The sequence below is a fragment of the Otolemur garnettii genome, unplaced genomic scaffold, assembly GCF_000181295.1.
Source record: "Otolemur garnettii isolate 467f Iridium unplaced genomic scaffold, OtoGar3 scaffold00024, whole genome shotgun sequence".
NCBI classification, from domain to species: domain Eukaryota; kingdom Metazoa; phylum Chordata; class Mammalia; order Primates; family Galagidae; genus Otolemur; species Otolemur garnettii.
In genome coordinates this window covers 4,907,417-4,927,731 of record NW_003852419.1, presented here as the reverse complement: position 1 = coordinate 4,927,731, position 20,315 = coordinate 4,907,417, and the positions used below count along the sequence as shown (strand labels likewise).

General features: G+C 37.2%; 2 protein-coding genes across 4 annotated transcripts in view; one reads left to right on the top strand and one right to left on the bottom strand.

Annotated features, from left to right (window-relative positions):
• Positions 1 to 425: 425 nt before the first annotated feature.
• On the bottom strand, positions 426 to 7,982 carry CRIPT (CXXC repeat containing interactor of PDZ3 domain). The gene is made up of 5 exons (XM_003787890.3): positions 7,891 to 7,982; positions 6,339 to 6,404; positions 5,436 to 5,490; positions 1,025 to 1,128; positions 426 to 749 (listed from the first exon to the last, which is right to left on the bottom strand). Exons 1-5 carry the CDS (start codon positions 7,904 to 7,906, stop codon positions 685 to 687), a joined length of 306 nt encoding a protein of 101 aa, XP_003787938.1. The 5' UTR covers positions 7,907 to 7,982; the 3' UTR covers positions 426 to 684.
• A 189-nt stretch (positions 7,983 to 8,171) lies between these two features.
• Positions 8,172 to 20,315, top strand: part of PIGF (phosphatidylinositol glycan anchor biosynthesis class F) — a 34,691-nt gene continuing 22,547 nt past the window's right edge. The window contains exons 1-4 of one of the 3 annotated variants that reach the window (XM_023512076.1): positions 8,172 to 8,244; positions 10,102 to 10,346; positions 12,001 to 12,092; positions 13,468 to 13,584. In XM_023512076.1, coding sequence (XP_023367844.1) covers positions 10,119 to 10,346; positions 12,001 to 12,092; positions 13,468 to 13,584 — 437 coding nt within the window. In that variant the 5' untranslated portion in view covers positions 8,172 to 8,244; positions 10,102 to 10,118. Of the gene's footprint in view, positions 8,245 to 8,493; positions 8,557 to 10,090; positions 10,347 to 12,000; positions 12,093 to 13,467; positions 13,585 to 20,315 lie in introns of those variants that run through there. The other 2 variants (XM_023512077.1, XM_023512078.1) reach the window with 2 other exon arrangements.

The window sequence follows — 20,315 nt, the reverse complement described above, 5'->3', positions numbered from 1 at the left end:
TTCATGACAATTAAATTCAAGATAATATGTGTACTATACATGCATGTTTTTCTGAAATCCAGTGTATTCGTTTGTGCTCTTCTTCATATAGGGGAAGAACCGGCGCTTCGGCTTTAAGAATAAATTTTAAAAACCACAAATCTAACTTGTCTTCGATTTGGTTCTGGGCTAATTATTAATGAGCCATTCAGGAATAATGGCTTCAGACCTTTCATCACCTGTGATACTGCAATTAATTAAGAGTCCACTGATTGTAAGAACTACGCCACCGATAACAAAAGGAGAGAAGAATTCCAAGTCTGCATGCCAAGTTTGGAGCAAAATATCTGTAATCTTCTCACTTTTGTATTATTTATAAATAGGGGACAGGGGATAAGAATTACATGAATAATGTTAAGTAAAAATGCATACAGAATTGGGAAATGTTTTTCATTAAATTTGCCACTTATTCTAGTTCAATAAAATGCTTGTAAAGAAAATAACCACTTAAGGCAGAAGACTAGTTACATTGCTGCTGTTCAGAACTTCTTGAGAGCAAAAGAATGAATACCAATCATTCTGGTTTAAACTTAATTATTTGTCTAAAAACATGTTATTTTGTAAGTTGAATATCTATATTATGCCTTGAAAATTCAAAGCAGAAAAGTAAAATCACATAGAAAGCCAGAAACTTCATCAATATGTCTAGACAGATGTTTGCTTGTAGTTTTTAGTATCTAAAACCTTTTTTCCACACATGGAGCAGATACCTGAAACAAAAGAAAATGTGAACAATCAAATCATAACAACAACAGTTTCATTTATTTAAATCTATCCCAAAGTTTAAAACATAACTTAGCAACATCAGAAAAGAAATAAATATGCTATATATTTAATTCTTATAAGTTTTAAGTTCCATTTTAATTAAGAAAAAAAGTTTTGATTAGTAGAATTTAAGAAAGGCTTCTCCTTTTCTGTTTCCCAAATCAGCAGCAAATGAAATAGATTTGATATGAATAGAGAAATAGTACTGAAAGAAACTCACCCTTTTTGTAGGCACAGCCCTGGCAATAATGAGAACCTGGTTGGTGTACAGAACTTTTACAAATTCTGCAAGTGGAGAACTTATTCTTTCCATATGGATCAAATCTACAGAATTTTTAAAGATAGAAAAATGTACACTACATTAGAAACACTCATTAATAATCATACTTAAGCAACACCCAGAATTGACCCCTGTTCTCCATTCCCTCTATCAAACTCTACAATTGGTAGGCACAGCCCCCTGCCAACTGGCTATGGTCTAATGTGCCTGCATAGCTCTGCTCCTTCCACGTCATCTGTATGCTTAGGAAGAGTCAGTTGAATGGTATTTATATCCAAACCAGTTCATATCAATTGTATCTGTCATTCTATTTGCATAACATAAATATTATGGAAACTGACGAAATTTGAGTGCAAAAGAGTGAATGATTCCATAAAAACTAAGTGACTGCTTTAGGAAGACTAGACAAATGTGAATTACTAAAACTGATACATGGCTCAGTGCCTGTAGCTCAGTGGTTAGGTCACTGGCCACATGCACCGGGACTGATGGGTCCAAACCCAGTAGGGCCTGCTAAATAACAATGACAATAACAACAACAAAAATACCCAGGCCTTATGGTGGGCGCCTGTGTTCCCAGCTACTTGGGAGGCTAAGGCAAGAGAATCGCTTAAGCCCAAGAGTCTGAAGTTGCTGTGAGCTGTGACACCATAGCACTCTACCCAGGGCAACATACACTCTGTCTCAAAGAAAACAAAAAAAACTGATACTGAGGCCAGGCACGGTGACTCACGACTCATGCCTGTAATCCTAGCACTTTAGGAAGCCAAGGCAAGTGTATTGCTTGAGCTCAGGAGTTCAAGACCAGCCTGAGCTAGAGTGGGACCCTGTCTCTAAAAATAGCTGGGTGTTGTGGCAGGTGTCTGTAGTCCTAGCTACTTAGGAGGCTGAGGCAAGAGGATCACTTGTGCTCATGAGTTTGAGGTTGCTGTTAGCTATGATGCCACAGCACTCTACTAAGGATGACAATGTGAGACTCTGTCTCTAAAAAACCAAAACAAAACCAAATAAAACAAAAACTGACATTGAATGAGATATGGATAAGGTAACTGTTAAAAACTGGGGGAAAATCCTAAGTAGAAGAATTCCAAACTTCAAGTGTCAATTGTTGCTCTACTTAGGAGGTAATAAAAATATATATTCTGGTTATGATTTACAGGAGGACAATGAAGTAGAACTCCTAGCAGATTCATCCTCAAAAGGCCCTGTCTCAATATCAATGATTGATGAATATATCTACTGTTACATGCTTTAATTTAAAATAAAGTATGTGTATCTTTCAGTGATTGCCTGCGTTGACTGATGTTTTCAATTAACTAACCCAATCCCTTTGGATAAAGGATCTTCTCTTATAAAAATGCCATCTTACATTGACTGGACTGCAAAATAACACTAGGAAAAATACTTTCCCCTAAATTGGCAATACTATTCTGATTTAAAACTGCTTCCTTTACTACAAAATGAATTTTTGTTATAATTTTCATATACTGAATATCAGCACTGTCCTAGATACCCTCTCTTAGGGTACAGCACAAGAGCTCATTTTCAAACTAATTTTTCCTAATCCATGCAAATATCACTTTACTCTCCACAGAACATAGACACTGTCCTTCCTTTCAAAAAGCTCAGTTTGTTTGTACCTATATGTCTGAAGATCACTTTTTTCTTAAAATCATAGTTCATCATTCTAAGATACAAAATTTTTTTTTTTTTTTGCAGTTTTTGGCCCGGGCTGGGTTTGAATCTACCACCTTTGGCATATGGGGCCAGTGCCCTACTCCTTGAGCCGCAGGCACTGCCCTAAGATACAAATTTTAATCCCTGAAATCTTCAGTTAATTGGAAGAGCTTTTTCTTTCTTAAAGTAAAGATGCATCAAATAAATAATGGTATCACAGATTCAAAGCAATACAGTAGTAACTTTCTAAAGTTAAATATTTAGAGTACCCAAAAGTAATAGCTACTCTTTAAGGTTATCAGGGTAATTTTTGGAACCTAAAGGAAGTATATAGAACCATACAATCTGTACAAATAACAACTTAGTCAATCAAAAGAAGACATCAGTAAGTCGGTCAACAACATTATAGTGTGACATCACACTGAAGATTACTTAGGCTGTACTGTTTTATATCCATTGTTTAATAAGCAACTACTATGTGCCAGGCACTGTACACAGTAAAAGCTCTATTATTATTTCTAATCCTTGGAACATTGTCATAAAACAAGTACTTTACTCACTCAAGTATATACAGAGCACTTAGTATGTTCCAAATACAAAAGCTAAACTTGAAATACAAAGTCCCTGTCCTCATCAAGTTGATATTCTGTGAGAAAGGGAACAGATATCCTAAAAACAGGCAAGTTTTTCAGATGGTGATTTAGTATTACAGAGAAAATTCAGGAATCTGTGTCAGTGATGAAGGGAAGGAGAGAAGAGATTAGTTTAGATGCTACTTAGGAAACCCTCTCTAAGGAGGAGACACTTTCTCCTCGGGAGCTAAAACCCAAATAACAAGTACAAGCCAAACATGTAAGCTCTAAGGGATGACCTTGACGAGGTAGCAATAAGCACAAATCTGTTTAGGAGGGAGTGGGCGTGGCATATCTGATGAGGATGGAATATGATGAATGAAGTGTGTAGTACAACAGGAAGTCAGAAAGGAGGAAGGGATCATATGATGGAGGACCTTACATAGCAGGCAGCTTAGAATTTACCCTATGCGAAAAAGAAAACCAGTGGTGAATTTTAAGCAAAGGAATTACATGACCTTCTAAAATGACCATTCTGGTGACTATGAGACAACTGTAGCAATCCAGAGACAAAGCAGGAAGATAGTTATGAAGTCATTACAATATTCAAGTAAGAAATAGCACAAAGTAATAGCAGCAAGACAGACAGAAGCAAGCAGATTCAGGTTATATTTTAGAAAAGGTCAAAAGAACTTGCTGATGGTTATGGGAACTGGGAGAATGCGAGGATTCAGTGTTTCTCAACTAAAAAGTTCTTCTAGTTTTTAGGCTTGAACAACTGGATAAAACAGTGGAACCACTTACTCTGATGAGACGACTAAAGGAAAAGAGGCTGCTGTCAGACATCAAATGAGGTATGTCAAGCAAGCAGGTATATGCCTGGAGCTCAGAGAAGTTAGGACTAGCGATATATATTTATAAATAGGGGAAAAATTCTAGGAAGGAGTCCTGCGGTACTTGATTAAGAACATCTGCCAGGGAGCTGAGTGGAAAACCAGGAAAGTGGGTATAGCTTGGAAGCCAGGAGAATAAAGAGTTGCCAAAAAGAGAGAGCTACGAAGAGGTTAGGTAAGATGGGAATAGAGAGGCGGCCATCAGTTTTTAAGGTCACTTATGATCTTGACAAAAGCAGTCTGAGGGCTGTGGTGGGAATGAAGATGTGACTAGAGTGGCTGAAGGGGAGAATGAAACTTAAGGAAACAGAAAATTACTAGATAAAACTTTGGAAAATGTTTGCTGTGAAGGGAAGGAAAGATATGAGGTGATAGCTAGAAGAGTTCATGGAGTTTTCAATACTGAATATAATAAAGCATGGTAATAAAAACTGATTTCAAGATAGGAGGCTCAGTGCCCATAGCTCAGTGGTTAGCGTGGTGGCCACATACCCCCAGGTAGGCGGGTTCAAACCCTGCCTGGGCCTATTACACAACAATGACAACTGCAACAAAAAAACAGCTGGGCATTGTGGCAGGCACCTGTAGTCCCAGCTAATTGGGAGGCTGAAGCAAGAAAATCACTTAAACCCAGGAGTTGGAGGTTGCTGTGAGCTGTGACGCCATGGCACTCTACCAAGAGCAACACAGTGAGACTCTGTCCACCCCTCCCCCCCCCAAAAAAGATAGGAGATATTTTTATACTACTTCTCAGTAGAAAAAGTGGGTTGGGGAACCTGTGGCCTTGGGGTCACATGTAGCCTTCTGGATTCTTGAGTGCAGCCTTTGGCTGAACCCAAATTTTACAAAACAAATCCTTTTACTAAATCCTAGACTCTAGATTTAAATTTAATCTGACATCAAAACTTATGATCATTCCACATCTCCCTGCTGCCTCTGATTTGTATGACAATTAAGAAGTAGATAAAAATCAAGTCATATTTTCTGGTGAAACTGTAAAAAGAAGGTAGCACTAACTCTTCACATATTGACACAGTGGGGAGGAATAGGGTAAAACCAGTAGGTTATAATATATAGCTTGGCTTTGTGTGCTAGGAGCTACCTGACTCTAGGTTTTATCACAATGAAATGATACACACCAAATTCACTCTGGTCTGCTTACAATTAAAAAGAGTGAAAATTACATGACCTCTCGATAGATGCTCTTACCTTGCTTTTTTCGAAGTCAAGGCTTTATTTTCATTCAGCTTTCTTCCACCACTTTCTGTATCAAAATACATTTTAGTGGGTTATTTATACACATTTAACAAATAACATTTAATAGTTTAAAAGTTCACTCTTTGACCTTCTACCAATAAAACAGCCTATACCTAAATTTTTGAAATCTTCATTTAATAGCCTGGTTCTTAAGACTCTACATTAAAAGAAAACATTTATTAGGGAAACAATAAAAATTTGTATAAAATATAATCCTTTGGTTTCTCAGACTCAGAGTAGTATTTTAGGAATGGGTCTACATTTAATTCACACATATTGTAAAGCCACTACTTTGATGTCAAAGACTTGAATATAGTGGTAGTTTCTTTTCCTTCAAAAATGTATTTTACTATGTTTATTTAATAATCATGAAGGTAAATACTTCACTTTATGGCAGTTCTTGGCTGGGGCTAGGTTTGAACCCACCACCTCCGGCATATGTGGCTGGCACCCTACCCCTTTGAGCCACAGGCACCACCCTACATACTTCCCTTAATGGTAATGAAGGTGAAAACAGTTTAAATGATTTATTCAAGAATATAAAAATCAGGTGAGAGAGGAAATTAAATACCAACTCTAATTTAATTGAATTAAATCAAAGATTGTGAGAAAGTCATCACTTGAAAGTCATTTGGTACCTTTGCTATTTCCTGACTACCATATTAGGAACCTGTACATGTAACTGAGAGAACTAAATAGAAGATATTAACTCATTGGTCGATACAATCATCTTTAATGTTCAATAGATAGAATACTCTGAACACACAGCAATTCATTTTACAAATAATGTGAATGTGAAAACATTATTCACAGGAAGTCTTTGATTCAATTTCAATTTTCTAAAAGAAAAAATACCTGTGGTATTCCTAGCTCCATCCTTCCATGTATCTGGAGTGATAACAGTACCAAGTTTCTTTTCACCTGTTATAACAAGATAGTAAAAAGGGAATTAAAATTTACTGTCTAACAAACATGCTACATTGTGCCTAAAGTTCACCACAGTATCAACCATCATACAACTGTAGAAGACTGTTAATGCTGGGATTAGGCCAATAAACTGAGACTCAAGGTATTAACTGTTGCCAAAGAATAAATGTGGCCAAATAAAATTTGAGGAATAATAGAATGGCTTATAATAGGCTTTTACTATTTGTTTATACTTTAAACAAATCTGATAAGTCTACTTATTCCATAAATACTTACTAAGCATCTATTATGTATTAAGTGCTACAAAAAGTGCTGAGAAAAATAAAGCAATTTATCAGACAAAACTCTAGATTTCAAGGAAATTATAGTACATCAATTTCTCTAACAGTTGTCCTTAACCTAAGTTCCACAGACCAACGTTAGTAGATATGTGACCAAGGGGGAATTGTACACAAAACTTTTGCATACTCATTTTTACCCCCAGTAAGAACCTACAGCTTTCATTAGATTCTCAAAGGGATCAGAGACCCCCTTCAAAAAGTTAAGAACCATTCGATCAAAATATAAGCTAGAAAATAAAAGGTATAATAATTCAGAACTAGAATAAATTTAAAGCAAAAGTACCAGGAGAAATTCCATGCAGAAAAAAATAACCCTTGATAGTGAAATCCAAGATAGTTTTGTGGTGAAGACAACAGAGAGGATATGAATATGTGGCACAGGACTGTGAGGAAGAATGAGGAAAAGAGAGGGAAAACTGGACAAAAGACACATCCCGAGGAAAGGCATCAAAGCTCAAAGTACACATGGGCACAAAGAGTAGTTTGGTATTGGTATGGTCAAAGTGGGAAGGAGGTAAGAATCAGAGAAGGTAAAGTTAGAAAGATAATCTGGGGCTTATTGTTGAGGGTCTTTAATGCCAGGCTCCAAATATGTGAACTGCAAATTATTCTCTGCACATTGAGAACTTGCTAAAGTTTTAAATTAGGGAAACAGTAAATCACACTTACTTTTAAGTTCAATTCAAACATATGCTAGGCTTACTATAAACCATATCCCGGCCTAATGACGAATAAGAATGGGTAAGACAAGGTCCTTACCCTTTCGTTCTACTGTCTAGTGGCAGGAGTATAATATTTACTACAGTGACGAAAAAGAAAGATCAGAAAATTCAAGAGGAAAAGGTAAAGACGGTGTTTAATTGAGCATTTTTTATGGAAGGGGAGCTGATGAGCTCTGAGGGTGGAGGCAGGTAACAGAAATACGGAAAGAGGTGTAGAACTGACACCATTCTGAATACAAAATATACAGGACTATAGGTCGTTGGGGAGGGGCAAGGATAGTTTATAAGACAGGGTAGAAGGACAGAGGCTAGAATCATATCTGTGAGCAAAGAAAACAACAAAAGGTAAAGTGCCCGTTAGAGTGGAGTTAGAAGCGCCCAGCCGCCTCCTCCCTCAGAAACGACCCGTCAACTCACATTTTTCGCACACCATTCTTCCGCCGTCGCTCCCCTACCTGCAGAAGTAACAAACGCTTGAAAACATCAACACTACAGCCTGGGAAAGAGTCCACTTCCGGGTGACGACACTCCACTTCCGGCCTCGAAGCCCGCCTCTCCCGCCTGTCACTCACCTGGAAGACGGCGGGAGGAAAAACTACGACGAGTAGGCGGGGCTGCCCCATTAGCCCGCCCCTGCCTTTCAGCAATTGGCTTTGCGACCTTGGGTCTCCGCCCTACGGACCTGCGCCTGCGCGAGGGCCAGAGCAGCCCGTCGTACCTGATGGTAGGAGGCGGTAGTCCCCGCTTCCCTTCCGTGGGCGGGACAGTTAGGTAAGCCCCGCTGGACGCCCCCGACGCGCTCGCCTCCGGGGACTGCCAACTACCCCCAACAACTGCCGAAGTGACCGTGGGACTCAGAGCCCCTGGCCATCCCGCGCCCGCCTACCGATCACGTGCCACCCTTCCGGCGTGGCCCTGAGGCTGACCTGATGGATAAACACTGTTTTCGGATCCCACTTTCAGTCTCTTGTCGTCAGTTTACCCTTGTCTCCAACAGCTGTGCTCTTTGGTTATACCTCTCGGCTCGTTCCTCGTTTCCCGCCGGCTGAGTCTTGGGCAAAGTCCCTGGCGACCCAGTTTGGGGTAGGGCTGCAGATGGAGAGCCTACAGGGGCTCCTCTGGCATCAGCTCAGAAGTTCCTCTCCGCTGTGGTGCCTGTCGGAATGACCGCGCGCTTAGCAGGCGTCTTCTAGGGCACGCCGGGGCCTTACACAGTGCTGGGTTCTAAGGAAGGGCAAACGCTTGCCCTACTCTGGTTCCTTCATTCATTGAGCAAACATTTGAGTTTGGGTACTGCCCTCTATCAGACCAAGAGCTGCTGATAGCAGCTGGGATTCTGAGGGTGGCACTGAAAAATGTATATGTTGAGAGAATGGATTCCTGATCCGTTTGCCCGCCCTCAATCAGCTGGGGATGGAATCCGTGGGAAACTTTCTTTGTCCCTTCTTACCCTCCCTTCTGCTTTCTCCCTGATGCGTGCTAGGCTTACTATATGCGAGAAGAACCATTAGATAGTTTTAATGCTTGGGAATTTGGATGTGTCTCCTAACCTATTTATCCAGTTTCTTTATCAGTAAAATATGCGCCTTTGAGACTTACTGTGTGAATTAAATGAAAGCTATTTGGATAAGGCCCAGATCCACTCTTCTGTTTTTTGCAGTGAACGTTCTTCCCCCTACCACCATCTCCGTGTGTGTGTGTTATGTGTTTTTTATTTTTTCGTGATGTTTCTATTTTCTGGAACATTCACCAGTGCAACAGGTTGACTATTACATAAAGTTCTTACATAGTCAATATGATGCATAAGCCTTCAGGTAATTTAAATAATGTATACGCATGTATTTAGAGACAGTAAAAAAATTGTTTTACCATTCATGTTCTTTGGGTTGGAATTTAGCACCTGTATCATGTCATTTTGGTATATCTAGGGCATTGGGATCCTTTAGTTTGGCATAATGCTCTTTGAACGCTCTTGATTGCACTGGCCACCATTTGAGTATTTGAGTGTGCGCTTTGTGTCACTTGGCATTTCCTAGAAGATGCGAACTACTGTAATGTTAGACAAGGGTTAAAAAAAAAAAGTCAACAATTTAGCCAAAGTGTATTGATGGGGTTTTCTAGACTGCATAGGTTATATTTCAACTGGGGTAGATTATTTAAACCTTTCAGTTGATTTTATCTCTCTGATGTTGGCAAAAAAAAGTAAAATGATTCATTTAATTGATCCTAGCACATGATCCTTATGCAGAAACCAGTTATGATATTGAAGAAATTAGTAAATTTGTCCTTTTTGGGTTCTGAGAGATGTTATTACCATATTAAGAAAATCTAAATCATTTAATTGGTCCTAGCACATTACAGAAACCAGTTACAATGTTGAAGAAATCAGTAAATTTGTCCTTTTTAGATTCTGAGAGATGTTCATATCATATTAGGAAAATATAAGATAGAATGGAATATTGGTTACCTGTGTATTTACACATATGCATTTTCCTGTGTTTTGAAACAAAAACATTGCCCATACAAAGTTGGCTTCAGTTTACAGCTTATTTTTAGGTGTTGAAGCATTAAGAACAATGGAAAAAGTCACTATTACATATACTTTTCTTAATTTGTTTTTTTTGTTAGCCACAGAAGAAGACACCATGAAAGATACTGATATCAAGAAACTACTGTATGCCCATCTTTTATGCATATTTTCAATTATCCTAAGTGTCTTGATTCCACCATTATTCTTGGAGAACTTCTCAATATTGGAAACACACTTGACATGGTTGTGCATCTGTTCTGGTGTTGTGACTGCTGTCAATCTAGTATTATATTTAGTAGTGAAACCAAATACATCCTCTAAAAGAAGTTCATTATCACACAAGGTAAGGCTTACTTCTTGATAACTGATTTTTAGGTGGAACTGGTGTTTCATTTAATGGAAGATTAAAGTATTAGTCAAATCCTCATTGGATTATTTGCAGTGAGTAAAGGAAACCTGGTATTTTTTGTTGTTGTTGTTTGTTTGTTTGTTTTAAATCAGTAGCCTGTGTTATCTGCTGGAAGGCTGCCCACAATGTTTGATCCTTGCCATGCATTAATTGTGGAATTATGACTTCCTCAGTTGTAGTATAGCATTGTGAGTCTGTATAATTGCTATTTTGTGTCACCACGGAAAATAAATACACTTTAAAGAGAGAAAAGATGAACATATTATATTCTCAAAGAAAGAAAGTACATATGGCAATCTGTCTTTAAACTTTATTCTGTTAGACATTATAGTTTATTTTCGTTTGTTTTTGCACTTCTGAAAGACACTTAATGGGTTTTTCAGAAATTGCAAAATACATCTCTCTGGCAACTGTCGTTTTGAACATGTTGTTAGTCAATTTTCTTGACTAAAGAAAGTTTTCAGATATTAGAATCAATGGAATATTCACTGCAGTATAAGATATGGCTAGTACTTTAATAAAGTCCTCACTTACCATTATTCCATACTATATATAAGTGCTCTGTTAGGTAATTTAAAAATATCTTTATTACCTTATGATTTTAAAAATCATGTGTATTGGGTGGTACCTCGAGGAATAAGGTGCCAGCCCCATATACCATAGGTGGCAGGTTTGAACTGCAAAATAAAAAAAAAAAAAGAAAAGAAAATGATGTGTGTTTTATAATTATAAAGTGCCAAATCAAGAAGGCCTCTTGTGCTTGTATAGACATTTAGGTCTTTTCCATATGGGTCAAATAGTAATATGAATGTGATTTAGGGATTTATTTATTTATTTATTTGGAATTATTTAGTATTTTGCTTCTTTGGTGCAATTTTCCCAGGAATTTTATTTTAAAATGAAAAGAAAAAATTATAGTTACCTTTTGCAGATATTTCATGTATCAATGTATAATAAGGACTATGTATTTATGTCCTGGCTTTCTGTTATCAACAAAAATTTCATAAATATTAATTAGCCATGTAGCTCAGTACATACTATAGTCACAGAAACTCTTCTTGATTCTAATGTTGCTAGGTGGGTGGAATGAGGGAGTGATATTTGCCTTTTAGGCTTTTGCAATCTGTATTAAAGCCTGTGAATGTGACTGGGCACAGGATTTGTGATCTGATTTGAGGACTAAAAACATTCCTTTTTTATTTTGAGAGAGTCTTACTCTGTCAGCCAGGCTCAGGTTGAAGTGCAGTGACCTCATCACAGCTCACTGCAACCGACAATTCCTGGGCTTAAGCAATCCTTCTGCCTCAGCCTCCAGAGTAGCTGGAACTACAGGCCACCATGCCAAACTAATTTTTTTATTTTTTATAGAGATGGGGGTTCTCTGTTCCTCAGGCTACTCTCAAACACCTGGCCTCAGGTGATTCTCCTGCCTCATTCTCCCTGAGTGCTAAGATTTCAGTGTGAGCCTTTACAGCTAGCCATCTATTTTATACATTATGGGATCAAGTTATATTTGTAGATAAAATGGAAGAATTTATTGTCCTTTAGGCATTCTCTTCAGTCTTCTGATTATTCATTTTTATTTTAGGTAACCAGAGTTTTGAAATGCTGTATCTACTTTCTTATGTCGTGTTTCATCTTTCATGTAATTTTTGTTCTGTATGGAGCACCACTAATAGAGTAAGTTTGAAATTTTTACCTGAAATTCATGTTTTAAAATACTTATTAAACAATGTGCTAACTCTTGGCAATTAGAGAAAAACTGTTGTGTGCCTAATTAATGGATCAAATAGGGATACCAACATCGTTACCCTTCTTTAACAGTGTTATTCTTTTCAAAAACAGAGGCATAATCTAATACATTACATATTTTTATTATCTAGCTCTCTGTTACTTAATTGCATGTTGGGAGAAGGGAGGATAAATGAGAAACTATACTATACCAATAAATGTGTGGCCCTTAGAACCTCTTAGACAACTTACTATGATGATATGTATGTTAGTTACAATTATTAATAACACATCAGATCTTAGTTAATGGGATTCTAAAGTTGAAAAGTTTGTTTTCTTGGACGGCGCCTATGACTCAGGAGTAGGACGCTGGCCACATATACTGGAGGTGGCGGATTCAAACCTGGCCCCGGCTAAAAACTACAAAAAAAAAACAAAAAGAAAAGTTTGTTTTCTTAATGAAGGTCTATAGATTCCTTTATTCAGATACTTAATAAGCCAGTGTTTACAGTTTGAAGGTAAAATTTAACTCAATACTTTTCCAAAATTTACCACTTTTAAGTTATTTGAAGTCAAACTTGTGAATATTTCTTATATAATGCTTATTGTAGTCTGGGAAACATTAGTTTAGCAGTAATGAATGATCATGGTGAAATGAGCGAGATATGTGTGTGTGTATAGGCATATATTGCTAAATATATAGTTTTATATGTATATTTATACATAGTTATACATGCACACATTAACGGGTTATTCTTTTCTAGGTAGGGGAGGACAAGACCTTTGTAATGGGAAATGGTGGTTTCTGTGTAATCCATTTTAGAGTAGAAAGTAAAGGTCCAGAGCAGTGGTTCTCAAACTGTGGTCTTTGAACCAGCAGCATCAGTATTTTCTTGAAGTGCAAATTCTCAGGCTTCAGTCAGAAACTCTAGGGACCCATTGTAATCTTTAGTTTATCCAGGTAGTTCCCAGTTAAGTTAAAATTGAACCACTGATGGTAGAGAAAGCTCCAGAGACTATTAAAAAAGAAAGCTAATTGCCTAGAAATGTTTTTTTTTCCTTGCGATGGAAGTCTCAGCGTGGATCTTAGGGCCTTTAGCACTTCTGAAATCTATTATTAAAGCTAGATATTTACTAGATTCTTTTAAAGGTTGCATTTGGGTAGTAAAATTATTTGTAGTCATCATTTTGGTGAGACTCATGGTACCTCTCAAAGTAAAACATAAGAAAATACTTTTGTATTTATGCAACAAAGATGATGTATGTATATGTGCACATTTAACGCTTTTTAAAAAATTAATGAAGGTTTGTTTTTTTTTTCTAGGTTGGTGTTGGAAACATTTTTATTTGCGGTTATCTTGTCTACTTTTACTACTGTACCTTGTTTATGTTTATTAGGACCAAGGCTCAAAGCATGGCTAAGAGTTTTCAGTAGAAATGGGTAAGTTTTAATTTATATTTCAGTGACATTTGAATTTTTTTTAAATAATGAAGTATTTTTTATTCATGGCAGTTTACAGGTGTGTTTTTCAGCATTGTATGGTTCTGAGAGGTGCCTCAAGGTGCTTCTGCCAGGTGGAGACTGGAGATAGGGTGGGCAGAACTGTAAGTCCTTCCGTCCAATTTAGCAAGATCAGCTCTGCTTTTTTCTGGAGCGTAGAGTTCCACTTTTAGCCTTTTGTTTGGAAGAAAAGTTTCTGCTACCAAAAGAATGCTTTGAAACCACTGCCCTGGAATAATTTGGCACTGTGATAAAATTACTACCAATAAAGTTGCTTACCATGCATTTTGTAATGTAGAAATGGGAGTCCAAAACCTAAAAATGTTTTGTGTGACAATGATGATTTCTTGTTTATCCTTTTTCATGCTATGATATCAGAGTGCGAGTTTTACAGGATTCAATTTTCTTATCAGCTGTATGTATTTTCAGCATAGCTAAGTTAACATTTTAGCTTCTTGAAAGGCATTGAAATGATATGTGCCAGAAATAGTTGAGTTCTAAGAAAACCAGAAGATTCTTTGCTGTCCATAATTTTGTCCTCTTTATCACTCAGCAATAAAAACTTCTTGAGTCCTTACTCAGTGTTCTGTTATGCTCAGCTCTATGTGGATTCTGAAGTCCTATTAGGGAGATTCTTTCCCTGAGGAGCTTGCATGTTCAAGGGACAAAAATGAAATGAGCAAATGATATAATACTAAAATTGTGTAAACCAGGGGTGTCCAACCTTTTTTCTTCAGTGCTGCACATTGGAAGAAGGGTTGTCTTGGACCACACTTTAAATACACAAACACTAATGAAAGCTGATAAGCAAAAAAAAAAAAAGTCTGTACATAATTTTTATAGTATCAGACACCACAGATAAGCAAAACAATTCTCAGATAATCAATCCACAGATACCGGACACACAGATAAGGAAAACAGTCCTCAAATCATCCACATGCAGCCAAGGGGTGTAAACCCAGCAATAAATCTTATAGGAACTAAGAAGGGAAGGGGATCAATAAAGAACGGAGCTGAAGAGGGGAATGACCTCTGACAGACTTGGGTCAGGGGAATAAGACTTGGTGAGACTGAGGAGAAAGGGAAAGACGCCTCGTGCCAGGGGAATGAATGTAAGCATTGAAAACGGAAGTGAAGTGCGATGGGAAGGAAGCACCCAAAGGAGAACAGAGAATATATTTTGGGAGCCTCCTGCAAATTACTGACTTTTTCCTTTTGAAGTTATTACTGTTTGGTTGCCTTTAGAATTATCTTCTAGAATCCATAAAGTTTCCAGAAAACAAATGTGTAACAACTGAAAACTTTTTCTATGTTGTTACCATAGTATCCCAAATGGAATTAATTTCTTCTGGCATTTTTGTCTGAAATTTTTAAACAGTGAAGATTGATTAAAATCTTACTGGCTTGGATTGGTGATTTATCCAGTTTTTAATTCTGTGTCTAACATTTAATGGTATATGTATTAGCATGTGATTTTACAATTAGTTCTGCTAACTGTAACATGACATAAATGTTCCTAAAATATCACTGTACTATGCAAAATGGGCAATACAAACCTCGGAGCTTGTGGGAAACTTGGAGTTCTGGGAAAATTGATAGGTGGTTCATAAGATTGAAGGAAAGAAACCATCTCCATAACGTAAAAGTGCAAGGTGAAATAGCAAGTGCTGATGTAGAAGCTTTAGCAAGTTACCCAGGAGATCTAACTCCATGATCTCTAGGTCTTTCATGATCTTCAAGATCATTGAAAGTGGCTGCACTGAACAACAGATTTTCAGGGGAGATGAAACAGCCTTATAGTGGAAGAAGAGGTCATCCGGGACTTTGATAGCTAGAGAGAAGTCAACGCCTAGCTTCATAGGTCAGGCTGACTCTCTTGTTAGAAGCTAGTGCAGCTGGTGACTTTAAGTTGAAATCAATGCTAATTTACCATTCAAAAATCACACTGCCCTTAAGTATTATGGCATTACTCTGCCTGCACTCTATCAGTGGGACAACAAAGACTGGATGGCACCATGTCTGTTTACAGCATGGTTTATACTCAATATTTTAAGACCACTTTGAAACTTACTAGTCAGATAAAAAAGATATATATTTTTAAAAAATATTACTGCTCATTAACAATGCACCTAGTCACCCAAGAGCCCTGATGGAGATGTATAGGGAGATTATCATTTTCATGCCTGCTGACACAATAGCTGTAGCTCGTGGATCAAGAAATAATTTTGACTTTCAAGTCTTATTACTTAAGAAATAAGGCCAGGTGGAATGGCTCATGCATATAATCTTAGCATTCTGGGAGGCTGAGGCAGGAGGATCACTGGAGCTCAGGAGTTTGAAACCAGCCTGAGGCAAGAGTGAGACACCCCCCCCTCCATCTCTACAAAAAAAAAAAAAAAAAGAAAAGAAAGAAAGAAAAATTACCCAGATGTCATGGCTGGCACCTGTAGTCCCAGCCATTTAGGAGGCTGAGGCAGGAGGATCACTTGAACCCAGGAGTTTGAGGTTCATGTGACCTAGGCTGACAGCAAGGCACTAGCCTAGGGCAGCAGAGTGAGACTGTACCTCAAAAAAAAGAAAACTTCATAAAGCTATAGCTGCCACAGAGAGTGATTCCTTCAATGGTTCTGAGCAAAGTAAATTGGAAACCTGGAAAGGATTCACCACTCTGGATGCCATTACAATATTGGTGATTCCTGGGAAGTGGTTAAATTATCAACATTAAGAGGAGTTTGGAAGAAGTTGATTTCAACCCTCATGTATGAGTTCTACAGTTTTAGTACTTTAGGGGAAATCACCTCAGACACAGTAGAAATAAGCAAGAGAACTAGAATTAGAAGTGAAGCCTAAAGATGTGACACATTGCTGCAATTTCACAATAAAATTTTAACGCATGAGGAGCTACTTTCAATTGATGAGGAAGTTATTTCTTGAGATGGAATCTACTCCTGGTAGAGTTCAGACACTGTGAACATTGTGGAAATGACAACATAGGACTTAGAATGTTACATGCTATTAGTTGATAAAACAGCAGCAAGGTTTACAAAGATTGAGTCCAGTTTTAAAAGTTCTGCAGGCCAAATGCTATCAAACAGCATTGCATGCTATGGAGAAAATCTTTTGAGAAAGAAAATCAATCTTCACTGTTGTCTTATTTAAAAAAATTTGCCACAGCCACCCCAACTTCAGCATCTACCACTCTGATCTGTCAGCAGCCATCAACGTTGAGGCAAGGCCCCCCACCACCAAAAATTATAACCTGCTCAAGGCTCAAATGATTGTTAGCATTACAAACAGTAAAGTATTTTTTAATCAAGATATATATGTATATATTTTTGAGACATACTGCCATTAGACACTTAGCACATTACATGTAAGCAGAGAGGTAAGCATAACTTTTATATGCACGGGGAAACCAGTGAATTTGTGTCACATCATTGCACTATTTGCTTTATGGCAGTGATCTGGACCCTAACCCTCAAATGTCTGCAGTGTATTTCTGTACATAAATATTACATTAAATATGGCTCTTTTTCTTAGAAAAGATGTAACATTTGGTTGTGGAAGTAGATACGGGAATGTGAGTTATCGTGAAATGGTAAAGATGGTTGTTGGAAACCTGAGGGCAAGTTAACAGCAGAAGGATATGTATGGCTCGTGACACATGCAGGAACCTGAAGTAGCAGGGAGATGGTCTTTTTGAAAACAGTATTGAGATATACATGTAATAATATACCATACATGTCACCTATTTAAAGTATATAATTTGATAGTTTTTAGTATGTTCACAGAAATATCACCAAGTCAATTTAGAACATTTTCATCACCTCATAAAGAAACTCTGTAACCCTGTATCCTTTAGCTTTCACTTCCTTATCTCCCTAGCCGGCCCCTCAAGCCCTGAGCAACCGCGAACCTACTTACTGTCTCTGTAGATCAGCCTAACATGGAGGTTTCATATACATTGAATCATGTAATATGTGATCTTCTGTGACTGCCTGCTTCCACTTAGCACAGTGTTTGCAAGAGTCATCTGTGTTGTAGCATGTATCAGTACTTCATTCCTTTTTATGGCTGAGTCATATTTCATTGTATGATGACATATACCACAGTTTGTTTACCCATCCATCAGTTGTTGGATACTGGGTTCTTTCCACATAAGCGGCTGTAAACATTTGTATATAAGCTTTTCTATGGACCTGTTTTTTATTTCTCTTGGGAATAGACCTAGCAGTGGAATTGCTGGGTTATGTGGGAACTCCATGTTGAATCATTTGAAGAACTTTTTTTTTTTTTTTTGAGACAGAGCCTCAAGCTGTCCCCCTGGGTAGAGTGCCGTGGCATTACAGCTCACAGCAACCTCCAACTCCTGGGCTCAAGCGAGTCTCCTGCCTCCGCCTCCCAAGTAGCTGGGACCACAGGCGCCCGCCACAACGCCCGGCTATTTTTTGGTTGCAGCCGTCATTGTTGTTTTGGCGGGTCTGGGCTGGGGATTCGAACCCGCCACCTTAGGTGTACGTGGCTGGCGCCTTAGCCGGTTGAGCTATAGGCGCCGAGCCTTGAAGAACTTTTAAAGCATTTTCATACATGTTATAGTATTTCTCAGAGCAATCTAGTAAGATACTAATCTTTTTACCATTTTCTAGATGAAGATCCTGGAAAGCACACAGCTTAAGTGATTGTCCAAGCTCTTAGCCAGGAGTTGGTAGAGATTATTATCTAGATCATCTGATAATACAGATTTGGAAGAGTCCACTAATCCAAAAGTCAGGTTCCTGTCCTGTCTTCACTACTTAGTGGCCAAGTCATCTTAGACAAGTTGCTTACCTTCACGGATTCTCATATGTTAATATGATTAGTATAAAACTAATATGTACTTTGCAGAGTATGTCAGAACTGAATTAAATCAAATAGTAAGTGCTCAAAAATTGTTTGTCAAATGGATTAACAAATGTCAGGGAGCAGTTTTGTATGTCATACTTCTAATTCTGACTGCAATATGCCTTAGTACTCTTCCTAGTTTATTAACAGACCAAGGAGTTCAGTGCATAGACAGCTGTAGAGAAGGAATACTGGTTTTTCAGTTAGTGTAAAGTTAACATGAATTTTGTCATTGGGGGGCACTTAAGTCTCTAGGTCTCCACCATACATTAGTGGGAGTTCAGTATCTTTTTAGCACTTTTATTGTATTTCAAAACTTTACTATACAAAGCATGTCAAATTTTGTATGAGTTAGGATATAATTACCAGTAATTTGATATTAGAGTTGGGCTTCTTAACTGTTTACTTTTGTGCAAAAAATATTTAGAAGTTCAAAGATCTGATGGCTCTGCAATGATAATGTGAAGTACAAGAAGACAATTACCTGTGCTATATTGCTGTTGTTGAACATGCAGTTAGCATCTTTCATATAGACTCACAAATTTAATTTCAAAGAAATTATTATTATTAACAATAATCTATATTATTTATTAGAATAATCTATTATTAGATTATATTAGAATAATCTATTATTATTTAAGGATCTTGTACAAAATATGTGAATAATACATACTTTTTCCTACTCGTTAATAATTTTACAGCAGAAATGGAAGTTTTAATTCAAAGTTCTTATAGTTCTAATTCATAAAAGGTATTTAAAATACCTTAAAGTATTGATTGAAGATTTTAGAGCTTTAAATATTATCATTCATCCTGTTTTAATGCATAAAACACAGTGGAGTTTATGTATCCGTTTAAGGTGGCCCTTTTAGTATTATTGAAATGTCATTCATTTCAGTGTTCATTGTGAACAGACTAATTTTGAGTCAGCAGGGTATCATTCAGTGTCCAATCAATATAAATGTTTTTACTGTTTTTAAATGAAATAACTATATACTGATTTTTCATGTATTTGTTTGCATGTTTATAGAAAACTTAATATTGAGCAGAGAAAACTCATGAAGACTGAGAACAGAAAGACTTTGAGTTTGAGACTAGGGTAGGAATTTTTCATTTGCAGACTTTCTTATAAAGGAAAGTAATGCCTTCGCCATACTCCAGTATTTTTCTTTGAAGTTGATATTTTGATTTGCCTGTTCTTTTATAGTGTTATTCACATGTTTAAATTACAGCCTGATCTCTTTCAGTGAATTAGATAGGACCCTGAATAGGACTAAACACAAATCTGTGGTGATCTTGCCAAGGTGAAAATACTCAATAAGACCTATTTGGGTAGACAAAGATGACAGGCCTCTTTTTGTAATCGTTATATGGGAATGGAGTTTATATTAAAAAAGCCACTGTGGATACTAAGAGTAAAAAGATAGTGAACAATCAAAGATTTTATGGATATAAAAATAGATAATTTAGCCTGAATGTAAAGACAAAAATTTAATGGCAGAGAGGCATGTTTTTTTGCTTGCATTTTTTAAATTTTTATTTAATTTTAGGATTTTCTCACAAACTTTTTACTTTTAATTTTTCTCTTTTTCAGTTTGTGAGACATTAGCATGTTTTAAAAATTGCGAGTTTTACAAAAAAGATGAATTTATAGACATATGCCTGCTACACATATATCCTTTTCCTTCTGTTTATTCCCCTCCTTGCTGTACAGGTAACCTATATCATTGATCTTCTGATTTTTTTTTTTTTTTTTTTGAGACAGGAGCCTCAAGCTATCCCCCTGGGTA